The 25,934-nt window shown below is 36.3% G+C and overlaps 1 protein-coding gene across 3 annotated transcripts; it reads right to left on the bottom strand.

The window, feature by feature from the left end:
- Positions 1 to 1,670: 1,670 nt before the first annotated feature.
- Positions 1,671 to 25,136, bottom strand: dhx37 (DEAH (Asp-Glu-Ala-His) box polypeptide 37). 3 transcript variants are annotated; one of them, XM_052604954.1, is made up of 28 exons: positions 25,053 to 25,136; positions 24,526 to 24,681; positions 23,380 to 23,546; positions 23,166 to 23,278; positions 22,735 to 23,086; positions 21,803 to 21,951; positions 21,630 to 21,722; positions 20,558 to 20,654; positions 20,039 to 20,152; positions 19,868 to 19,969; positions 18,788 to 18,902; positions 18,575 to 18,673; positions 18,352 to 18,410; positions 17,678 to 17,822; positions 10,580 to 10,656; positions 9,196 to 9,428; positions 8,991 to 9,102; positions 8,812 to 8,918; positions 7,371 to 7,559; positions 7,145 to 7,269; positions 6,830 to 6,946; positions 6,575 to 6,747; positions 6,373 to 6,487; positions 5,876 to 6,013; positions 5,655 to 5,749; positions 3,779 to 3,852; positions 3,600 to 3,697; positions 1,671 to 1,988 (listed from the first exon to the last, which is right to left on the bottom strand). In XM_052604954.1, the coding sequence occupies exons 2-28, from the start codon at positions 24,629 to 24,631 to the stop codon at positions 1,912 to 1,914; spliced, it is 3,441 nt and encodes a 1,146-aa protein (XP_052460914.1). In that variant the 5' UTR covers positions 24,632 to 24,681; positions 25,053 to 25,136; the 3' UTR covers positions 1,671 to 1,911. The 3 variants fall into 3 exon arrangements, with proteins under 3 accessions (XP_052460914.1, XP_052460913.1, XP_052460915.1); XM_052604953.1 differs by having other exon boundaries at positions 24,526 to 24,700; positions 25,053 to 25,135; XM_052604955.1 differs by having other exon boundaries at positions 24,526 to 24,678; positions 25,053 to 25,072.
- Between the last annotated feature and the right edge of the window lie 798 nt (positions 25,137 to 25,934).

Genomic DNA, 25,934 nt, shown 5'->3' with positions numbered 1-25,934 from the left:
ATAAACAAAATGGACCAAATATAAACCTAAAATACACACACACACACATATTCTTTTTTTTATGTGGAATCCAATTATAGATTCATTAAGAACCATTTTATATATATATATATATATATATATATATATATATATATATATATATATATATATATATATATAATGCTTCTTAATGATCCAAAAATTGGATTCCATATAAAAAAAGGAAAGCAAAAACATAATTTGGAGGGGTTTGTGCAATATGATTCACTTCTTCTCAAAATTACCAGGTAGTAAAAAAATCAATTAAGTACTTAAAGAGAAGTGCATGTACTTGTGTGGGTGTGTGTGTGTGTGTGTGAGAGAGAGAGAGAGAGAGAGAGAGAGAGAGAAACTGATGTACTGATTTCTCAATCCTTTACACACCTATCCAGCTCTTTTACTTGATTTCAGGGTCTTTCAGTATTCAGTCCTGCAGTAACGCTCATTGCTGGACTTTTCTGTGCTGAAATGTGACAGAATCAGAGTAAGCCCAGCAGTGATTCAGCGCTGGCCGGTTTGATGCACACCTCAGTTATATAACACATCCCAGCAGCTGCTGCCGTTTCACTGGTTTCTTGATCCTCCAGCAGCTTGAACAGTGTTGTGAAAGAAGTCACAGCTTGGAAGATCAAAGCTGAGTGGACAGCTTTAACAAGGCCTCACATAACAAAGCTGTGAAGTGACTGAAACAATCCTCTCTTTCTGTGTGGAAATCTGTTTGCGGGAGGAGCCCGTGTTACAAACTCACTTGACAAGTCGGGAAATATTTAAGAGATCTCGTCTTACTCCTTAAATTGATCTCTTAAGTAACACATTTAAACCACAAATGCAGACAAACTACGTGCGTTTCCTGAAGATTTGTGGAAATGTCTGCAGATAGTAAAACAGAATTAAATAAAGCCCAGAAAAGCCTTGATTGCCATTCATAAATCTACATTTACATTCACGCATTTGACAGATGCTTTAATCAAACATAGAAATAATTTGCTTCTATCATTTTGGTGATAAGGATTTTTCCCTTTACATAAAGCCTATTTTAGAATTACTTATATATTTTATGACAATTATATGTATAATTTGTCATTTAAAAAAAATCCTCATCACCAAAATGAAAGAAATTTTTTAAATATTTAAATATTTTAAAGGCCAATTATCAATATGATTGCAGATATTATCAAATGTATTCATTTAATTATTAATGTGTGCATGTGCAGTAAACCAGAGTAGGAAAATCTGACGGGTAGGATAAATTGTCTATGGCTCTGCTTTTTCCTTTTAAGTAATAGTTTAACCAAAAATAAATATTATGTTCTCATTTAATCACCTTGCAATTGTATGAGTTTGAACACAAAAGAAGATATTTTGAAGAATGTTGGTAACCAGTTGACGGTAGCCATTGACTTCCATAATACTTTTTCCATACTCTTGTCCAACTACTGTGTTATGGTCAAGAAGGTAAAAATAGTACATCTGATTACTTAGTAAAGTACCAGCACACCTCAACAAGACAAAGAATCATTAATATCTGGAGTAAATCACTGCATTAATGCGGTTTGATTACATCACTAACACTATTCAGAATAACAATAGTGATGCTCACTGCTGTTAGCAAACGTTCTGTAGTGTGTTAAAGACCAGAACAGACAGTATGTAGTCAGAGGAATTTATTTGTTTTTGTGCTCTGATCTGAAGATTTTTACAAAAAGCAGTCTGCGTGAGATCTTGACATCATTTTACACTTGAAGTCTTCATCTGTCCACAGGCTTTCAGAGGAATCCATCCGTGTGATGTCAGAGAATGAGGCACAAGCAGGAAGATCCTGTTCGTTATAAATGTCTTACGGCACGCTTGTACTGCGTTTGATTAAAAAGCCCAGTGCTGGTCCGTGAGTCAGATCGGTGGCCAGCTTTTACTGACCTCTGCATGAAGAGACTCAGGGAGCCACTGACAAAACGCTGACAGCAGATCTATAGTGGGAAAATAAAGACATTTTTGTCTCTTTCAACTCATTATAGATTATATTAAATTACATTCAATACATACACTGGCTTTCAAAAGTTAGGGGTTGGTATTTTATTTTTTAAGAAACTCAAATGGCTGCATTTATTTGATGAAAAACACCGCAAAAACAATAATATTGTGAAATATAATAATAATAAAAATGATTTCCTATGTAATTGTGACTTTTTATCTCACAATTTCTACATCTTTTCTTGCAATTCTGGGTTTATGTCTCAAAATTCAGACTTCGTTTTCTGCAATTCTGAGAACAGAAGTCAGAATTGTGAGATTTAGATTCAAATGACCTTTCTTTTTTTTTTCTGTGGTGTGAACAAAACTAATAGAATTCTTTGAAGTCAAAAAAAAAAAAAAATTCAGACACAAAATGTCAAAATTCTGAGAAAAAAAACTAAGTATTTGTATCTTGCAATTGTGAGTTTACATTTTGCAATTCTGAAAAAAAATGCAGAATTGCGAAAAACAATTACCTTTTTTTTTTAAACAGGAAACAAAAATCTTGTGTTATAGTATAAATGTAAATTTTTGATCAATACAATGTGATACTGATTCTAAACTTTTGAATAGTAGTTTATAGGGATGGGTATCGTTAAGGTTTTAACGGTATTACTACTCTTACCGATACTGCTTAACGGTCCGGTACTTTAACGGTATTCTTTAAGAACAAGTTGAGAACAGAATTAACATTTCCTTTTTTTATGTAAAATTAATAAAACAATTATTTGTAGCGCAAGAAACAGCCATGTTTGAACAAATAGCTATTATACAAAAAAACGAATGAATGTAAAACATATGAAATAAACTATATTTTTATAAACAGAACTTCTACTTAAGGTTAGGGAGATTTTACATTTATTTTAAATGACGTGAACAATGTTGATTCAACATGATTTTAGCATACATAACGTACCTGGCGTAGATGGGGCAACAACCAGAGACGATCTAGGCAGTCGAAAACTTTGCATTTCTCTGTCTGCACATAATGCACTTTTGAAAGATGCTTTGACATATTGCTTGTGTTTCCGCCCTTACATGCAAAAATGTTGTTGCACTTACGACAACGAGCATTGTCTGCATCAACTCTAGTGAAGTATAACCACACTTTGGAACGTTTTGCTCTCTCCGCCATCGTCACTCTTTGTATTAAGCGGGAGTTTTCGTACTGTTATGCGTGTACCGCGCTCGTTCTTGTGTGTGTGTGTGTGTGTGTGTGTGTGACTGACAGCATCCACAGCGCGCATGAGAGATCTCGCAGATCTCTCAGACAAACGTCTCAATATGATCGCAAATTAGAAATATTTGGGGAGATAAAATGTGCACGATAACATTAAGCAAAGATACAGTACCGTACCTCCAGTACCGAAAGATACCGTCAGATCTTACTGATACTACGGTCTTTCATAATTTAGTCTCGCTGCCAGTTTAATACTGGGTCTCAGTACCCATCCCTAGTAGTTTATCATGATATGTATGCACTGCATGGTCTGGAATCCAGTAAAATCAATGTCCACTAAATGACCACAAGAAAGCAACACATTTTCATATGCATAGCAACTTACATCTTTCATCTTTCTTCCACGCAGCTTCTAAAGACGTTCTGTTGTTGACGTTCTCTGACACCAGCGCAGTCAGAAGAGCTTCAGTCCGCGGCTGCAGCCTGAGATCAACAGCAGGAGATTATTCCACAACAACTCTATTTACACTTCATACAAACCTTTAAGTGTGCATCAGATCTTACTTGGCCCATGTCTTCAGCATGGTGGAGGGTGACGACAGTAAACACCTGCTGAACTGCTCAATCTTGGGACAAACCTGCAGAAATCCAGGCAGGAGTAAGTTCACACATCACTTTCTACAGAAACACCGTGGTTTATGAATATGCTACCATGAATCACCAATATGGTAGATTTCAATTTATGTATTTACAATGCTGTTTAAAGTTTTGGTCAGTAAGATTTGTATTTTATTTTTAGGAATGAATACTTTTATTCAGCAAGGATGCATTATATTGATCAAATGTGACAGTAAAGATATTTATAATGTTACAAAAGATTTCTATTTCAAATAAATGTTGTTCTTTTGAACTTTATATTAAAAAAAAAAAAAAAAAAAAAAATCAGTTTCCACAAAAAATACGAAGCAGCACAATTGTTAATAATAAAAAAAAAATACAATTTGAGCAGCAAATCAGCATATTAGAATGATTTCTGAAGATCATGTGACACTGAAGACTGGAGGAATGATGCTGAAAATACAGCTGCGCATTACAGAAATAAATTACATTGTATAATATATTAACATAGAAAAGGGTTATTTAAAATTACAATAATATTTCATAATATTTTTGTTTTTACCATATTTTTGATCAAATAACTGCAACCTTGGTGAGCAGAAGAGACTTATCAAACAACAATGTATTTAATATTTAATATCTTAAAGGGTGGGTGAAATGCTATTTCATGCATACTGAGTTTTTTACACTGTTAAAGAGTTGGATTCCCATGCTAAACATGGACAAAGTTTCAAAAATTAAGTTGTACGTTTGAAGGAGTATTTTTGTTCCAAAAATACCTCTTCCGGTTTGTCACAAGTTTCGGAAAGTTTTTTTCGAGTATGGCTCTGTGTGACGTTAGATGGAGCGGAATTTCCTTATATGGGTCCTGAGGCACTTCTCCCGGAAGAGCGCGCGCTCCTGTACAGCAGAGCACTGAGAGCACAACAGACTTCACTGATCAGAGCGAGAGCGTCACGAAAAGTCACAAAAGAAGTGTGTTTTTGGTTGCCAGGGCAAGACAACCCTGCATAGATTACCAAAAGAGAAACAGCATTAAGGGACCAGTGGATGGAGTTTATTTTTACAGAGCATCAACGGAGTTGTGAAAGTGTTTGTGTTTGTTCCCTGCATTTCGAAGATGCTTGTTTTACAAACAAGGCCCAGTTTGACGACGGATTTGCGTATCGTTTATTTCTTAAGGATGATGCAATCCCAACGAAAAACGGTCACAATCGTGTGTTGGAACCGCAGGCGGTGAGTAAAACTGCTTAAAATATCTCTGCCTCCTTGTTAGTGCGTCCCCTCCCATGCCGGAGACCCGGGTTCGAGCCCCGCTCGGAGCGAGTCGTTGCTGCTGCTGCTCTCGTTCAGTTTCAGCCTCGGGATCTGATTCTGGATCATAAATATACGCTGAATCTGACTGTAAGCCATGGTTTGTTTTGGTTGGTTTTGTCCTCACGGTGTCACAGCTTCCAAACGCTCTCAACGCAAAAGCCTACTCGCGCTCGTGATTCTTTAGCTCCGCCCACACGTCACACCTCCAGCCGGTCGTGTTTTTCCGGGAAAAATCGGTACAGACTATCTTTCTCTTATGAATATAATAAAACTAAAGACTTTTTGGAGTTATGAAGGATGCAGTACTACTCTATAGATACTCAAGATTAACAGGAGATTGAGTGAAAAAGAGCATTTCACCCCCCCCTTTAATTACCAACATGCCGCGGTTTTAAACTGGTTTACTATTTATCTGTAGTTTATTGCAGAATGATTAACTGTCAATTCCATGTTATTTTGGTTTGACACCCACATTTACAGACACACACACACTCATAAATTTCACCTGGCCCTCCAGGAAAAACTTTGCAAACAGTTTGTAATGTTCAAGGCCCTCTGGGTAATCCATCTCAATGGCAGGAAGCTTCCAACTGACTCTGTCTGTGGAGAGAGACACACCCATGTTCATACAAACACCCACATCATGTGACACACACACACACACACAGACACACACACACACACTGAACTCTGGCTGAGGACAGGGGCACAGACAGCAGCTCTTACAGAAGGTGCTCTGCTGATGACACTTCACTCGGCCGCTCAGTGGGCAGAGCCAGGGGGCGGGGCTTTCCTCCGGAGCACTGAAGTGACAGTATTGTGGGAGGAGCTTCGGAATCCATTCGGCCTGAATGGCACAAACACCTGCAAGAAACAAAACGGATATTTTATATAATAAAATATTATATTAAATATTCCTACAAGTGTGATTGCATATAATAATTGCTGTTAAATGTTCATCATCTGGTTGACTACGTCTTGTAAAAATTTTCTGAAAATGTCTGTCATATGCACATAAACAGAGTCACCACTGATAAGCTACTACTTAAGATTGTAAAAAACTAAATGTTCGTTAAAGTTGCTTTGCAATGATTTGTATCATAAAAAGTGCTATACAAATAAACTTGAACTGAGTCAGAGACACAAAACATTATTTATAAAAAATATAAAGAAATGCATTGAAAGGGCAATGCATTACACAGTCTATAAACACACACACACACCTCTCATGTACATTTTGGTGGTCTCCATGATTTCCTGATAAACAACAAACTCTGGAAGCGTCTTATGAAGGGCAGATGATGGGTGAATGAACACTGGATCATCCAACAGAGGAGTCTGAAACACACAAACACATATACATTTTCTTATTCATTTCATAACTGTAAAATTCAACAGCAAAATCAGAAGCAATCTTTCAGGCACCTTGTAGCCGTTCCTCCATTTGGGGTCGAGCAGCTCCTCGGCCTGCACTCGTCTGGCGATGTGATCTCCTAAACCTGCCAGTACGATCTGTCGTAAACACAGCACCTGAGACTCTGTCGGAGGAGCCATCTTATTATCCACGAATACACCAGCGTCAGAGCACACGGCGTTCACTGAGACAGAGACACGGATCAATGCACAGACACAAATAATAATCACACGTGTGTGTGTGTGTGTGTGTGCGTGTGTGTGTACCAGCATTGGTCAGCTGTCCTCGTAGTCTTCGGATTTCTAGCATGGCTTTGTACCGAAGGCCGTTTTCCTCACAGAACTGACGAGTACAGCCCGCAAATTCACAAGCACCAACCGCCCCTAAATAACCATCAACATCACACCCGCTAGAATTAATGACAGACACATGCATGCATATATATATAGCAGTTTGTCTCTATTTGGCTATTAACAGTCAGAAGCACTTTTATTTTGCCTTCTCCCATTTATCATCTGTCTATGTTCAAATGACTTGAAATTTTTGAACATTCAACCTCCAAATCCAAATCGAACTCATACCCAGCAGAACCATCAGATCTCCGAGCTGAACCGACGGTCCTTGCCCAGCCCATAACCTCCTCATCTGGACACATCTGGCTTTCTTCCCTGCCATCTGAGTGCTCTCCTCCTCGCTGGCCGCAGGCCTGAGAAACCCAGAGAGAGACGGGTCTGAGCTCTGGCGTTTCCTAATGTTGCATCTGAACTATATCAACAGAAGTAAAGGTGTATGTGTGATGAGAAGCACCTGTCGTAGTCCTCAAAGATCTCTCTGACGGTCATGGCTGCCACTATAGTGATGATATACGGCATACAGCCCTGCTGACGGCCCAGCGCTAGCATCTTAGCGTACCGCGGTGCTACGGGAAACGCTGCCATCGCTCGACCCAGAGGGGTTATGGGACACGACAGACGCGCTCTCTCCATCTCACTCAAACTACAACAGAGAGAGAGAGGAACGGGTTAAGAATGAACGAAGAAATGAAAGAGAAAAGTCTAAAGGGCACAACTGATGGTCTGGAGGATTTAACAACTTCGTGAAATAATTTACAACTATCACAATTTTTAATACGTACAAAGCTTTAAATTTAATCAATATTACAGGTGACTGTCAGGGTTTTGTGGAAAATCATTTTATCGAACCTTTCATTTACATGCATGTGGTTATGAAGTATTTTGAACACATTACAATAAATACAGTATCTGTTTAAATTATACAGTATTTAGTTAAATAGACATGATATTAATGATATGTAATAATATGAAAATATGTGCAATATTTATCCTACATATTTTACATTTTATATCTTGTATTTACAGCTACACTTAAATGCAACAAATTTAAATTTCAGGACTTTTATTGTCTAAATAGTAGCTCAAACTACAAATAAAACTTAACCACTAAAAAAAAAAAGATATATATATATATATATATATATATATATATACTTAAAATAAATATTAACTGAAATTAGAAATCAACTTAAGTAAACATTAAACTTATTTTTCACCTAGCTGCCAAAGCTACATTTATCGTTATTGTTTAGTTTAATTAAAATAACTAAAATTGACAATTTATATTGTAATAATTATTGTAATATATTTATAATTTATATGAACTACAAAGACAAATTTAAGCTAAATAACTAATACCTAAAATTTTAACTAAAAATGTAAAAATAAAAATTAATTCCAAGTATTAATAAAAACTATAGCAGTATACTCAAATTCTAAAAACAACAACAACAAAAAAAACTGGTCTAACTAACTACAACATTTTTTTATAGGACCTGTAGTTCATATTCAAGTGTTTATTAACCATTTTCTTACATGAACATTACAATACATATATAAATATTTGATACATTAAATAAATTAATAACCATAAGAGTGATCAAGTAATAGATTATATTACTTATTTTGTAATACTTAGTAAGGCATAATCTTAATATTTTACACTTCATACCGTTACACAGAAAGGCTGTGAAATTTCTGAGTTTATCCCTCATATGCAAATCTATACAATTTGATTACATTTTAATTGGGTGTTTTTCATAAGCCAGTGTATATCTGTAATAAAAGCAAACATCTAAGTCTAACTGCTTGCTGATATTCCTTTCTGCACATGAAATGGATCAGTGAGAGGAAATAATGAAGGATGAGTAAAAGAGAGGAGAACTGGTCGGTACCGTCCGTGTCGAGGCGGTTCCTCCAGCGCTCCCAGAGAGATCAGGAGCTGTTCGGCAGAGATCAGCGCCTCGGGAGAGGGAGGAGTCGGGAACGGGAAATTCACAACCTAAAAACATGCAACATATATCAATAACAGCAAACCCATAACCAGTCATGTTTGCAGGTAATGAAAGGAAACCTTTTCAATGTTGAGGTCTTTCATCTGAAGGACGAGGTCATCGACGGGACGCCGTGTGATTTCAGCCTCCGAAAACAAAGTGAAATCTCCAAACACAGCGGATGAGTAGAGCCTACACACACATACACAAATATTAAGTCACTTTAATATCACTCGCTTCCTCTCCTTCAGATGCCTCTTTAATACAACACTGTCAGATTCTGACCTATAGCAGTGGCCCGGCTCCGTTCTGCCCGCCCTTCCTGCCCTCTGATTGGCTGAAGCCTGTGAGATCCAGGTGACCTTAAAGGAGGAGACGCCTGTGACTCTGTCATAAAACCTCTTCTTCACTCGACCGCAGTCCACGACATACTTGATGCCGGGGATCGTCAGAGACGTCTCGGCTACATTAGTCGCGACGACACACAGACGCGCTCCGGCCGGAGGAGGACGGAAAACCTGAACACACACACACACACACACAACACATCTGAATACTACAATAACTGTAACTAATGTTTTCATTTTTATTTCATTTGAGGGTTATGGTACACTTAAGGCAGCATTTTACCATTATTCATCAATGGACATTTATATCATCATCATCCATATTGATTATTTTTATTAATCTTTATAAATGTTGAACTTGGTTCTGTGCAGCATTCAGCCACTGTTGCATATCTGTGCTTTATAAAGAAATTATTTCATTTATTTTAAAGCTAAATAATCAAAAATACTTTACAATTTTTGTTTACAAAATGACATTTTACACGTTCAGAATTTGTAATTTTGCAAAATGTCAGAAAACAGAAAGTAGTTCAAAAGTTCCTGTTGATTATTTGTAGAAACATAATCAGACTAAATCCTTGGATAAAATGTAAAAAGTAATTTAAAAATAAAATACATTTATATTATATTAAATATATTAAATATAATATATGAATATATATTTAATGCATTTAGTTCTAATATAAATTATCTAAAAATATAATTATAGACATGTAAATATGTTCTTAAATATATACTGTGCGTGTGTGTATTTATGTATACATAATAAATATACACATAACACACACATATTATGCAAACAAAAATTTTGGAATGCAATTAATTCTTTGACAGCACTAATTATATTATATTATATTATATTATATTATATTATATTATATTATATTATATTATATTATATTATATTATACAAGCTTTTCTGTTATTATGGCCTAAAAAAATCTTATAAAAAAAAAAAAAGTTAAAATTCGTCATTGTACTCCAGAAGTTTCTCCAAACCTGATTTATATTATTACAAAAAAATTCATTTATGTTATAGTATTATGTAATTTATATTGCTTAAAGTTAAAGTAAATCAATATATATTTATTAAATAGTCAATGTACTCCATTTTCTCTTGAAACACTGACATTAAAAGCTTTAAAATATTACAAATTATGTTATTAATTACAGGAAATTATATTTATTTATACTATAATATTAAATCAATAAATGTATAAATAAAAAAATTATGTTCAGTGGTGAAATGTGGTAAAACACTATTTTATTGGACAATAATGTCACTCCAGTGTTATTCCAGGACACTGAAGTAAGGCACATACCTTTGCCTGCTGCTCAGGAGCCAACAGAGAGTAGAGAGGAAGCACATACAGCGGGATGGACGGATCGGCCTTCTCCTCTGAACACAGCAAAAACACACATTAACACAAATAAAGTCAAGCACAGAGGAAACACACCTGCATATGTAAGAGTAGGGCTGTGCGATTAATTGAAATCGCGATTTGAGACGTTGCGATTTGCTAATAATAATAATGTGGACGCATTAGTATGTTCCAGACATATGCATGCCTTGAGTGACAGACTTATTAACCTTATTAACCTAGAGTGAGCGTTCTCCCCAATCAGCACTGCTCTAGCCAACTGTGCAAACGCCCACCATTAAAAAAAAAAAAATAAATAAAAAAAAAAGAAAAAAATACGGAAAGCAGAAGAGACAGACAGAGTGGTATTATGGCGTCTACATGGTCAGATCTATAGAGCATCACAGTCCCGCCCACAGCCGGTGCCGGAAGTAAGAATTCAATACAATTTCTGCATTAACAGTTGGGGTATAAGCCATAAAAATGTAACCACACATGGTAGACTTAAAACCAGCTACGGCTGTACTAGGCGACAGTATATGCTCATATAAACGGCAAAAGTTCATGGGGCACTAAACCTTGTTTTGAGATAAATGCCTTTCATTTGCGATGTCTTGGATAAGTACTTCATTACCCACAATCCTGAAAAATCCCACAGTGATGCATCTGATTGGTGGAACTCGTGTAACCATCTGGTTAAAACCCGCAGAGGTCCATGAAGACCGAAGATCATTAATAAAAAAATAAAATAAAATAAAAACCTGTGTTGCGTTTTTGTACAGTAGACTTATCAGTGCAATCATGATCTCCTTGGCTGCCATGATGGCTTTTTTCAAGGAGGAACACAAAAGTGTTCAAAGGGGTGAAAACCACTTTAAATCAGGTCATGTAACATTAGTTGAGTGTAGCGTGTCCGAGGGTCAGCTTATGGGTTTTGTAAGGGCCAGACAAGACCTTCAAACTTTTGGCGAGTTTTGCAGGGATGTTGGTAACGTTAGTTAGCATTATCGTCCACTTTAGCTAAGCTACTGTAGCCTTCATATGGTATGAGTCATATCAAGCATTTTATGATGCCACTGTCAAAACAATATTTAGACTAAGCATAACTCTTCCTGCATTTACTGAACATTTGTGTAATAATTCATGTCAACGACATGTGTTGACTGAGCCGTACAAAGCTCTGCACCATGTTGCAGACGTTATCGTTAACCACTTTCACACACGCACACAATATAAAATACACGATGATAAATATAAAATTCAATACACAATACCTATATAAAACACTATTTATTTACACGATTAATACTTAAAGAACAGCTATTACTGCAAATTCACTATATAAAATAAAATTCACTGGATGAAAAAGTTTGCATGGTCGTCATCAGATTTGGAAGTAGCTCAAAAGGCTGGTTTACGGTTGTGGCTTCAGTCGACTTCAGTGAGGCGCGGTGGTTTATGGGATGAGTAGTTCCTTCGCTCATGTACACAGTCTTATACCTTTGATTTTCTCTTAATTTTTTCACTCAAAATGATATGTTATATGCTCATGAGTTAAGCCGTTGCTGGTTATCCTTAGACATGCTCTAAAACTCTTTAGATACAGATTTTTCTGAAAGTCAATGGGAGAAATGAATGGGAAATTTACTTCTGGCACCAAAGCTCTCTCGGCCTGTGGGAAGGACTGTGATGCTCTATACAGAACGGTTGGCATCCCAGTAGGCTGCTCTGAACTCTCTCTTGTATGTCGGCGCGTAATCACTCAGTGTAACGTAGTCTTTGCCCCACGATGTATTTTTCACTGCGTGAGAACATGATTTGCGTGACTCGTGAGAGTGGCCTGGCTTGTCACAAAGTAACTAAATGAGACGGGTATTTGCGAACAGTCACTTTAATATTAATAATAATTATTCCATGATAATGCATGGAATATACGGCAAAGCACCAGTAAATAACAGGGCTAATTTGTGGGGGGTGTGGTAAGGCTTTGGCAATCAGATGGCTAGTGGTCAATCTGCTCCACAGCCAATCATGGGCCCCCTCCTTGCTCGGGCCTCGGGCTTAAGTCCCGCCTAGCCCTATTGTTAATGTGGCCGTGACTATTGGCTTAGTTCTCTAATTTCATAACATTTACTGATTTTAAGGTACGAAAAGTATGTTGTTTGAACTCCCACCTCTTCTGTGGGTTTGTTTGTTCTGGGTCTGAATTTGGGCTACTGGGATCTCAAAAAAAAAAAACATTTTCAATCTCCAAGGTGAACGTTGACAACACTCTTAGAAAAAAGGGTTCATTGGGGCTCTATATAGAACCATAGGGTTCTTTACTCAACTCCAAAGAACCTTTTATGCTAAAATGTTCTATAATGACAAGAAAGAACCCTTTTGGCACAAAGGTTCTTTAGTCTATTATTCATTCATATATTACATTATTCTGCAACATTTTGTATTTGTAATTAAATTATTGTTTGTAGTAACTTAATATCACATTTTAATCATGCTGATTTTTGAAGAAAAACTGAAATGGCACTCTTCATGTGTGATATTGATTAACTACATAAAATTATGTAAATATATACATTTTCTAACCCCCATATCTTGAATTTTGTGATCATTCACATGCATTCATAAATGCATTTGATTACACCAAATATTACAGTGAAAGAACGCACTCAAAATGCACATGCGTACTAGTATGACTTCATCATGAAACTTTACATTAGCCTAGATGTGTGCACTTTTTAGGCACGATTTGTTTAGTTTTTGAATATACTTGATACTGTTAAAAGGCACATCATTAAAACCAAAAATACGAGTTCACATATCACACCTAAACACGCTTGGAAAACGTAATTAGAGCTAGCTACTAAATTCGTTAAAAATGCCTATCCATATACAGCTATTCGCGAACCCCAAACTGACTCAAATGATTCGTGGACCCGCTTTGAACTCCCGAAATGACTCAAATGATTCGCGAACCCGCTATGAACTCCCGAACTGATTCAAATGATTCGCGATCCCCAAACTGACTCAAATGATTCGCGAACCCGCTACGAATTCCCGAACTGATCCAACTGATTCGCGATCCCGAAACTGACTCAAATGATTCGTGAAACCTCTTTGAACTCCCGAAATGACTCAAATGATTCGCGAACCCGCTACGAACTCACGAACTGATCCAAATGATTCGCGATCCCGAAACTGACTCAAATGATTCGCGAAACCTCTTTGAACTCCCGAACTGACTTAAATGATTCGCGATCCCGCTACGAACTCCCCAACTTATCCAAATGATTCGCGATCCCCAAACTGTCTCAAATGATTCACGATCCCGCTACGAACTCACGAACTGACTCAAATGATTTGCGATCCAGCTAGGAACTCCCTAACTGATTCAAATGATCTAGAAAAATATTGACAGGGTGGCAAGAAGGGGGCAGGAATTTTTGAGGGGTGGAAACATATGACAGACGTATTGAATTTAGTCACAGTTATCACAGTTTCATGATAAATAGTGTATATATATATATATATATATATATATATATATATATATATATATATATATATATATATATATATATATACACACACACGCTATATTAACTTTTTTAGCCTACTTTACACAGAAAAAACGTCAGAGCTAACTAACTAACATTAAAGGCTATACAGTGGTGTAGTCTTTTTTTTGTAGTGTGGATACTGTGACCCCACCTTATTCTCACCTGCCTGACCATTACCCCATAAGCACCTCCACACTCACAAATGCATACAGTATGCATCGACATGTAATTGAGAGCATTATAAAAGATTAAGTGTTATCAACATGTCAATTTATTATAAGAAACATAACACAACTTGACAGCCAATGACATTTCCAGCTGGGGAGACTCAACTGATTTTCTACTGTTTAGTGTTAATCATCATCTAACTCAACCAGTCAAGAGCTACATTTAGCCTTAGATAATATGGTCCCTGAAGCAGAGGTTTTATTAGCTGACAATAATAATAAATTAATAAACATTATAGGCACAAATACAAATGTACTTTTAGAAATTGTTTTTGAAAAATATGGTGTTATTGTTTTGGCAAGTTTACAGGTCCTTCTCAAAAAATTAGCATATTGTGAAAAAGTTCATTATTCTCCATAATGTAATGATAAAAATTAAACGTTCATATATTTTAGATTCATTGCACACCAACTGAAATATTTCAGGTCTTTTATTGTTTTAATACTGATGATTTTGGAATACAGCTCATGAAAACCCAAAATTCCTATCTCAAAAAATTTGCATATTTCATCCGACCAATAAAAGAAAAGTGTTTTTAATACAAAAAAAGTCAACCTTCAAATAATTATGTTCAGTTATGCACTCAATACTTGGTCGGGAATCCTTTTGCAGAAATGACTGCTTCAATGCGGCGTGGCATGGAGGCAATCAGCCTGTGGCACTGCTGAGGTGTTATGGAGGCCCAGGATGCGTCGATAGCGGCCTTAAGCTGTGTGGGGTGTTGGGTCTTGCATCTCTCAACTTTCTCTTCACAATATCCCACAGATTCTCTATGGGGTTCAGGTCAGGAGAGTTTTTTGGGGGGTATATGTCACAGTTCGCTTTATTTTGCTATTTATGTATTATTTTACTCACTTACCTAAATTAATTATAGTGTCCTGCACATACATATATATATATATATATATATATATATATATATATATGGTGTCTAAATAATTTTTTGACTGTGCACTCATTCTTGTTAAAACTATGGAGTAATTCAGTTAAGAGCAGTGAGTGATTTTCTTAATTTAATTTAAAACATTACAGCAGCCAGTAGCTAAATTAGGCGCGGTTACTTTAAGACACTTTAACGCATCCAATATAATACACATTCCATTTTTTTCTCAACGGTTTACTTTCACTTAAGACATAACCAACTGTTTTTCGAGCAAAAAAGACAGGTATTTTGTCATATTTTGTATGTATTTGTCGGCACAAGAGCAAAAAGAGGCAAATTCTGTGTTCAAGTGTTTTGAGATGCCTTTCTCAGCTTGAGCCCTAAACGCCAGAACACCGCGGTGCTGAATTGGGCTTTTTCACATCCTTTTCTGTTTGTTTAAACTGCGATTTGTATTTGTTCGTTCAGGTGCAGGAGGAAGTTCGAGGAGAACTTCGCAAAGGAGAGCCTCAGCCAGACGGTTGAGATTGCCGGGGGCCCCCACTCATCCCCCTATAATCGTCACCACCTTTCACCCCACTTGCGACGGCCCCGTGTATAACAACACCTTTAATATTCACAGACACTAGTCCATATCGAGATCTGATTAAATGTACAGCCCTACTTTTGATTTGTTCATTTAAAAATGGCAGAATTCCGTGACGTTCTGCTTTATGAAGCACGTTCTATTTGTGACTGAATTCCGCGATTATAGCCTATCCTTGTCGCTTTTCAAACACAGACGGGTGAATTTATGAATGAAAGTGTGAAAGTTCAGACACAAAACGAAGTTGTTACGTATCCTCACTGTAACGTTAGTTAGCGAAATAACGTTCTTCAATTTGATATTTATCATCTCAAAGTCAACATTACAACTATGTTAGCACTATGCTTTCATTATAGCTTCATTTCTTTATAGATAGATAGATAACCCATTTTTACCTCTTTCCTACTGTATTCCCTCGCTTCGCACACTCAGAAACTTTTCCAAACTAATCAGTCTTGTGCCGCTCTGTAGTCCTCTCGTGCTGCTGCATTCACTGCAGTCGGACGTTGGAGATTCGCGCTCGTAAATCTTCTAATTGGCCATAACTTTTAACTCGTTGGTGCCAACTGGGATTCATCTTCTTTTAGGGTGACATTTGCCACCCCGGTAGATCCGCCCCTGATGATCCCCAAACTGACTCAAATGATTCGCGAACCTGCTTTGTACTCCCGAACTGACTCAAATGATTTGCGAACCCGCTCCGAACTCCCGAACTGACTCAAATGATTTGCGATCCTGCTACGAACTCCCGAACTGATTCAAATGAATCGCGATCCCGCTCCGAACTCCCAAACTGACTCAAATGATTCGCGATCCTGCTACGAACTCCCAAACTGACTCAAATGATTTGCGATCCGGCTACGAACTCCCTAACTGATACAAATGATTCGCGATCCCCAAACTGACTCAAATCATTCGCGATCCCGCTCCGAACTCCCAAACTGATTCAAATGATTCGCGATCCCGCTCCAAACTCCCAAACTGACTCAAATGATTCGCGATCCCGCTCCGAACTCCCGAACTGACTCAAATGATTCGCGATCCCGCTCCGAACTCCCAAACTGATTCAAATGATTCGCGATCCCGCTCCGAACTCCCAAACTGATTCAAATGATTCGCGATCCCGCTCCGAACTCCCAAACTGACTCAAATGATTTGCGATCCGGCTACGAACTCCCTAACTGATTCAAATGATTCGCGATCCCCAAACTGACTCAAATCATTCGCGATCCCGCTCTGAAACTCTCAAACTGTTAGGCAAACTAAAACTAGAGAAAAACGTTATGTAACTTAAGCTTTGAAGACAGACATTGAACAAAAGATAATTTACAAGTGCTGCGTCACAATGCATACCAAGATTATCTCTTATTGCATGTTCGCTATTCCCAATACAGAAGACCGCACACACATCCAGTCTCTGAATGTCTCTCATATTCGCCCCTCTCTTCCCAAATACAGTGTAACATGTAATAATTTAATAATTGACTAAAGAAATACAGTTCTTCATTTATATAAAAAATATATATATTTTCAGTGAAATTCAGTAAGTTAATTCTATAAAATTAGTTACACCATTAGAATCTTGTCTGCTGAAAAAAAAAATAATAATAATAATAAGCAGGGCAATAACACTCATACTGTGCTGCACATTATTGACAGTATTGAGCTGAAGCTTGACTTTGCAAATTTAAATTCGCAAATCAAATCGCAATATCTGTCCCAAAAAAACAAAAACAAAAAAAAAAACGAAATTACATATTTTCCCCATATCGCACAGCCCTATGTAAGAGTAAGACTCTCACCGTTATCGCTGTCTGGATGATCTCCCAGCTCCAGCTCCAGGTCTGAACCCTCATTATCATCATCATCAATGCCTGCCTGACGATCCTCATCACCCTCATCCACCGGCAGAGTCGAGTAACTGTCCAGACTGATCCTCGGGAGGGACTGAGACAGAGATTGTGACTGTGTTCAGAATACAGCACACTTCATGCAATAAATATACTGGATGCTGCATAGCAGCCTTAATAAAAAATAGCATGCAACAACAACTGGAAGTATGCTATTGTTGACTAAATCACATTTACATTCAAATTCATCAAGTTTGGTTCTAAATACAAATGAGCTAAATAACGGCATTTATTAATTTTTGTTAATATCACATGATATAAATGCCATTGTTAACTCTTTATGTTAGTTCAAAGTGCATTATCTAATATTAACAGATACTATTCAAAATCCAGTTGTCTGTAAGTTTTGCAATTGCATTTGCAGAATGATCTTCTTTATGTGGCAGGTTTCCGTGGACCTGCTCTGCTCTGATTGGTCAGTTGGCAGATTTATTAGAGACATTAACTTTATTTACCATGCACTGTCGGCTTTGCAACATACACAGACAGCTGCATTACACACTGCATGAAAGGTAATATTGGAAAATGCATGCATTTTTTTTGTTTTTACAAAGATGTCATCATACCATATTCTTTTTCTTTGCTCTTTTCGACTTCTTCAGATCTTCTTCTGTTTCCATCGGATCTGAAAGAACATTGGTTTTGTATTGTTGGGACGGCTATCTAACTATCTAAGGGATTTCAATTAAACATTTACATACAAAACAAGACATTGTAAAGTGTATTCAGTTTTTAAAAGCTCCTTTTGGCATAATAGGTTCTCAGTGAGTGTGAGAAGTGTCTGTGCACCTGTGTGCCCTCGCTGGGGTTTGTAAGGGAAAGCCTTCCTCAGTCTGCGACACACAGAATGAACCTCTGCTTGACCCGTCAGAAACACCAGAATACCTCCTACATCAACACACGGGTTTAGATCCATGCATTCATAATGCTGCGCTGCATGTGCATGTATATGTGCATATCATTTATCTGAATGAGATTTCCATCTATGTGTGTTTAACTGACCTGGCGGCAGCATACGGTGAATCTTGCAGATCTTACGGAAAGCTTCTCCAGTGTAGTTATCCACTGGTGTGCGTTTATTAAAATGAACTGTGACCGCAAACTGGCGGGCCTCCACCTGTATACAGTGTTAAAACAGTCATATATTAGACAACAGTCTGTTTCTTGATCATAACAGAAGTCATTTGCATATAGAAGTGTCTTAAACACACGTTGGTTCCTCAACGTATTTGGTTATTTGTTGGGAATTCAATAATAACATTTAAGGAATGTTTTTTAAGTGCTTCTTTACAACCATGAAATAACATTCCCAGAACACTTCATAGAGTTTTGTGACAACCTAATGATAACATATACAGAACATTCTGACATCACGGACACTACGTCCATGTTTTTATACAGTATAAGGTTTTAATTATACATTTGTATTAAATCATTAATACAGAAAAATTCAAAAAGATAGAATATCTGAAAAATAATACATTTCATAGGGTCTTATTTTTATAACAAATTTAAAAAATGACTTACTATTAGGTTTTATGAATTTAATTGCTAATACATTATTATTGATTAAATGTAATTCAATTTAATTAAACTATTAAAATGTATCAAATTTTTTTTAACGGAATACAGAATTTGGTAACAAAAACAAAAACAGATTTCATAGGATGTTAAAATTTTATTTTTGTTTATTTTTGTTAAACTTAAATAAATTGACACATTTGATTACTAAAATTAAACTTAACCATTAAAATTGAATCCAGAAAAAAAAAAAAAAAAAAAAGAATCCATAATTTATTGATATTATATGGATAACATGGAATTTGGAAAAGATAAAATAGAATTTGGGAAAAAAATAAAACTGATTTCATTGGGCCCTAAACATTTTTTGTTGTTGTTAAACATTGAATAATTTGTTGACTGTGTGCAAGTTTCATGATTTCAACTAACTAGGCATGTTTTTGATTGCTAAACAGAAAATCTGAAACACTGAAATTAAAAAAAAAATTTTTGGGAGGGAATAAAACCCCTATAGCCCCATATATTCATATAAAATAAAAGTAATATAGATGAATGGGACACCTTGATGACCGGTGGAGGAGTTCGGAAGAGTCTCTTGTTTTCAGTGAAGTCCTCCACACGAAGCGTTGCCGACATGATGATCAGCTTCATGGGTAAGCCTTTCTGTGAACCACAGAGTGCATTATAGACATGCCAACCACACTGATTCAACCTCATGTTCACGCGTGTTACCTTGTTACGGAGTGGGACGATGCGTGACAGGAGGCCGATGAGGATATCTGTGTAGACGCTGCGCTCATGAGCTTCATCTATGATGACCACACTGTATTTCTGTAGCAGGAAATCCTGCAGAAACATGCATCACGACATTGATGTTTAGAGAAAGAGGATGCATCAATTTCAAACAAACAGCAATACATTAATGGCTTTATGATGCCCTTTATATGGAGGTTATTGCTTTATTACTTGATCAACAAATCATAGAGGTTTTACACAAATAGGGATGGCAGTGTTTGACCTCTAACCCCTGGTGCAATCGAAACACTGAACACATCAGGTTTATAATAATGCCAGCATCTTTGGGGAAAATCCAGTCACATCCTTTTTTATTTTATTTGAGAGTTCATCTATAAACTTTATTACAGTATACTTAAGTAGTTTAAGTATAATATAGAATAGCCTTATATAAAACAAAGCATAGCATGCATTATATAACGCAATATGTGGTGCATGTTTGTGCATGTGCATTACCCTCTGAATTTCCTTCAGCAGGACACCGTCTGTCATAAACTTGATCTTTGTGTTTTCTGTCACATTCCCCTCGTACCTGATCTGATAAGACACCACCCTGAACACACACACACACTTATTTCAGTTTGGCATTAAAGCTGCACAGAATTCATTGCAGGATGTTTGTAAAAGCTCTAAAATAACTGCTGCTGTCATGCACACAAACACTGTAGGACAGTAGAATTAACAGAGGAGGTTAAAGTCAACACGAAATTCATGTTAAGCCTAAAAATGCTTGCACAGCTTTTTGGATGAATCAAAGAATCCACCCAAAAATTATATCACGGTTTCCCAATTTTTTTTTAACTGTGTTCAGCATAGATAATAATCGGAAATGTTTCTTGAGCAGTAAATCAGAATATTATAGTGATTTCTGAAGATCATGTGACACTGAAGACTGGAGTTATGATGCTGAAAATACAGCTGTGCATCACAAGAATAGATTATATTTTACTAAATACTCACTTAGAAAACAGCTTTTTTAAATTGCAATAATATTTCACAGTATTACTGATTTAACTGTACTGATCTAATAAATATAAACATGGTGAGTGACTTCTTTCAAAAACATTTAAAAATTGTACTGACACCAAACTTCTGAACGCCATTTTTTTTAGTTCTGACTGAAATCGTGTCTCAGACAGTGATCTGTCCAGTGGCAGACACGTTTGCCTCAACTATCCTCAGATAACAAAAGCATAAAAAAAACTGACAAATTGCACCTTATAATGCAACAATACATATTTAAAAACAGGTATATGAAAAAGGCTGCATTTTGATTTCATGTAGAATATTGTAAAATGCATTTGACTGGATAAGCTTATGCATAAACACTCATGTGTTGAATTAAAGAAATGTGCCAAACCGGAATAGTTGAAATCAAACCTTAATGAAGAATTGCGATATTGATGACGATGATTATTTTTAATAGCTATAATAACAATCTGTCTATATTTAATCGGATAATATATTTAATACTATAATCTGTTGTGGGGAATATGAGCTGTATTTCTTCACTGCACAGATGCCATACCCGCCGGGGAAATTCATCTCTGTGGACACACGGTGAGACATGCTGATCGCCGCCACTCTCCTGGGCTCCGTCACACCAATGATACCCCCAGAGCTGAGGAACAGAGACACAAACACTGAGAGACAGACAGCACAGAGCACGTACAGGCAACGGCTCACCGCTTCTGACGTTACCTGGCGTATCCCGCCTCGTACAGGAACTGAGGCACCTGTGTGGTTTTCCCGCTGCCCGTCTCTCCACACAACACCACACACTCGTTCTCTCTCACCGCCTCCATGATCACCTGCTCCTCCGCCAGGATCGGCAACCTCAGACGAGCCTCCTGCAGTTCACACCAACAGTTACACCCACAGTCCAACACCAAGAGCCAACTGATCACTTTATTAGGACCAGCGAGATCACATAGTTTAAGAGTGAACCAGGCTGAATCAACTCAAAATGATTAAAATCCAAGCGAGAAATTCAGCAACAAAGCTTTTTTATGCATAATAGGTATTCATAACGCATAAGTGCATTAAATATTTTCATAAACTAGATTCAATTAATTATCACAGTGTGCTGTAATACATTATACTTGCTGTCAAAATAAATTATTATAATGCATCCAAACTGCAGTTACAATTATTCTTGAGAACACGTAATGCATAGACATGATTAATGCATTAAATACTTCGATAATGCATTATACACATAAGCTTTGAGTAAAATGTTCATTTTTTTTCTTTCATCTGTTTATCAATAAATAAATCCACCGTCCAACTTCATCATCATCATCATCATTTATGAGCTGTTTCCTTGCCACCAATTTTCACAGAGAGGAACTTAGAATAGAATAGAAACACACTAAAATAATAATAATAAAAATAATAATGGAAAAACTAGTTTGCAGTCACTTGATGTCTATGTGGGCAGTTTTATGGCACTGCAGCGTGGATCAGAATTGAATTGAATTGAATAATGTATTAAATGTGTTTGAAGAACACTAAACTTTAGCAGTTTTTCATCAGAATAAGCTGCAAAGCAGACCAGACTTTATGCTGATATAATAGGTATTAATTGCATTTGAAATACACACTAAAACTTCTCACACTCCTCACACTTGTACCTGAATCTCTGGCAGCCGATCCACAGGAATAAACACGGCAGGTTTACAGTCTTCCTTCTTCTGCGTTTCCTCTTTCACCTCTTTGTCTTTCTTCTCTTCCTTAACGTCAGTCTCTTTCTCTCTCAGCTCTTCTGTGGGCTTCTCCTCAGGTGTTTTTTCCTCCTCTTCCTCAGATGAGTCTGACCCCTCAGCATCATCCTCCTCTGAGGTCTCTGACTTCTCAGATCTCTCTTCTTCATCATCATCATCATCATCATCATCATCCAGCGCTCTTCTTCTCTTTCTGTTTGCTCTGCCCACACTGCTGATCCTGACCGGAGTTGAATCATCTTTCTGATCTTCATCCACAGATCTGTAAGAACACACAGTGAGGTGTTTTCATATATTCTCAATATAAGCTGGTCAGAGTCCTGCAGGGTTTGATCTCTTACTCTCTGGTCTGGTAGAGTTTGTCTCCAGTGCCGAGTTTAGAGGTCGTGTAAAGCAGTTTGAGCTCCGAGTCGGGCAGCTGGACCTCAGCTAGTTTAGATAATATATCTGCTCTCTGCGGAGAAAGAGAAACATATAAATGATTTCAATATAACATACAGCATCAGCTGAACCATGCAGATGCATCAGTCTCCCAGACTCTCTCGCTCTCCTTACATGAGATTTTTTCTCTTTCTGCTCCAGAACTTTCTCCAGGTTCTTCTTCTGTTTCTTTGTCAGGGCTTTTCTCTTGGCTACAGGATGCTCTACTTTTTGTTTCTTCGTTTTGGTGGCGGACAGAACAAGAGCGTTGCAGTCGTCTACTCCTTTAAGCATGACTCCATCTGCACACAATCACATTACACAATAATACACACACTTAAACTGCTGATAACAACACACACGTGTGAAAGAGTGCGGACATCCTTACACAAAACAAGCTCTCCAGCGGTTATGTGATACTTCTACAGTATCGTACCATAAAAAACCTTCATCTAGATGATTCAGTGGACATTAGAATAATTAATGATGCATCTAATAGAAAAATCGAAGCCTTAGAATTCAACTGAAATTAGTTTGCAATTAGTTTACATTACACTCTTGAGCAGAAAAAAAGGAGCAAGCCAAAAAAAAAGGCCTAAACTCTAAGCTTTTAATGGTCTTAACCATTAAATTATTGGTAAGGAAATAACTAAGAATTAACAAATGCACTCCTGTTTTAGAAAATCTGCACAATTAAAAGCTAATATTTAGCCATTTGTTGGCTTGGCCCCCTTTTTTTTTAATTTGCCTACAAGTGTATATATTAATATTATAGTATTTTTTATTAAATATCACATTTGTTCTTGCATCTATATTTCTGTTAATATATAATAATAATAATAATAATAATAACAATAATAGAATTATGCTTTGTTTTGTGGCCATTTGAAATTAATTAAACATATATGTTTTTAACGAATCGTAAGAAATAAAAAGAAACTGCCATATAAATGAATAACAAAAAACAAACATACACGTTCACCTGGGAATATATGCTCAAAATAAATTAATGTCATTCATTGTGAGCAGTGGACTAAGACTTTACAAAACAGGGTAATTTTACAGGGACAAGTACAAAATAATTTTACTGATCCTCAGGGTAATTTACAGTAAATACAACATTTGCCTTAATTAACTGTGTTGCATTTAAGTCATTTCACATACACAATATTTTTTCCCAATGTTTTTTATTGACTTTCTAAATTAATGGTTTCTGCTTCTTAATGCATCCCTAATGACAACGACTTGTATTGCAGAGGTTATAATGATCTTGCATCTTACCTTGTATCTCCACCTGCACATCTGTCTTTCTGTCTGCAGCAGCTGTCTGTTCAGATGTGCTCTGCTGTCTGCCTTTCCAGTTGTGTTTCTTTCTCAATCTGCCCATGGCAGGAGTTTACAGCTCCAAACACAAACCCTCAGAGATGTGAAGCCCTGCTGAGAACGTGATGAGAATCTGTCAAGAGCACGACAAGAAAATCCAAGTGCAAAAATATTAAATATGCTCTATTCGTGCGAATATTTCACCCGTTTTTAATATTGGGTTGAAATGTGACATTTATATATGGCTGTACACATTTTGGTGATTTTCTCCCCAGCTAGTGCTGACCAACATATCTTTTACCACTCGTTTTGGCAAATTGGAGTATGTTCAATGTTATAATGTGAGATCTACACATCATCTTATAATTCAACCACTAAATCACTGACGCTGGAAAGCTTCTATGCATCAAACATTGACTATAAAAAATAAATAGCAACCGATTCATCTAAACGTCGCATAAAGTAAGATATTCGAAAAGACTCACGTGTTGATCCTGTGCGGTGATGTTATGCAACCTCTAAATGAGACCGATGCGCTTCAGCAGCGATAAAAGGTTCCGGGCTTGATGTTTCCACCCGGTCAAAACATTTTACAATCCCACCGCATATGTTTTATTGAAAGTATAATACATTAAATGCAATTAAAATAATCAAATACCATTAAATGTGAAGTGTTTGTATAATATGTTTTCAGTGATTATTCATTTGCAGGGCTTATTTGTTTTAAGGAGAGCTTGTCTAAACCGGAATAAATGTCTCTTAAAAATGTCTAAAAAATGTATCAAACTGATCCGAGATCAGGTAAAAACCACAAACACAATATCGTGAATTATAAATTTCAAATGTATTAATATTAATATTAATAAATGCATTTTATATATTATATTATATTATATTATATTATATTATATTATATTATATTATATTATTTAAAAAACATTTGTAAAGTATAACAAAAACAATCATAATCATACTAATAATAGGCATAATAATGATGATGGTGATGATGAAATATGTGCTTTGTTTTTGCAACCCTAAAAAAAAAAAAAAAAAAAAAAAAAAAAGGTTATTGAAGCTACAGTATAAAAAAAAAGGATATAATAGTGAATAACAAACTTTTACAAAGAAAACATTTCAAATGTATTATTAATATTAATATATGCCTTTTATATTATATTATGCTGTTTTATGTTTTATATTATCTGAAACAAACATAATTTGCAAAGCATAACAACGATAATAATAATGAAATATTGCATTTTGTTTTTGCAACCTTAAATTATTTCATTGAAAAAAAGGATATAATAGTGAATAACACGTACACAGCATATACACACCTGTAAATATATTTATGCACCGAAATTGCC

The sequence above is a fragment of the Carassius gibelio genome, chromosome A8 (genome assembly GCF_023724105.1).
Source record: "Carassius gibelio isolate Cgi1373 ecotype wild population from Czech Republic chromosome A8, carGib1.2-hapl.c, whole genome shotgun sequence".
In the NCBI taxonomy this organism is placed as follows: domain Eukaryota; kingdom Metazoa; phylum Chordata; class Actinopteri; order Cypriniformes; family Cyprinidae; genus Carassius; species Carassius gibelio.
This window is presented reverse-complemented; position numbering and strand designations above follow the sequence as displayed.

Bases quoted from the DNA above. Each gene is read 5' to 3' on its own strand.
- dhx37 (XM_052604954.1), bottom strand. From the start codon at position 24,631: ATGGGCAGATTGAGAAAGAAACACAACTGGAAAGGCAGACAGCAGAGC. The intron at 21,952-22,734 runs GTACAAGTGTGA...TGTGAACTGCAG, and splicing joins ATCGGCTGCCAGAGATTCAG to GAGGCTCGTCTGAGGTTGCC. The intron at 6,947-7,144 runs GTATGAGTTCGA...ATGGTTATTTAG, and splicing joins AGATCTGATGGTTCTGCTGG to GGGCGGTTGGTGCTTGTGAA.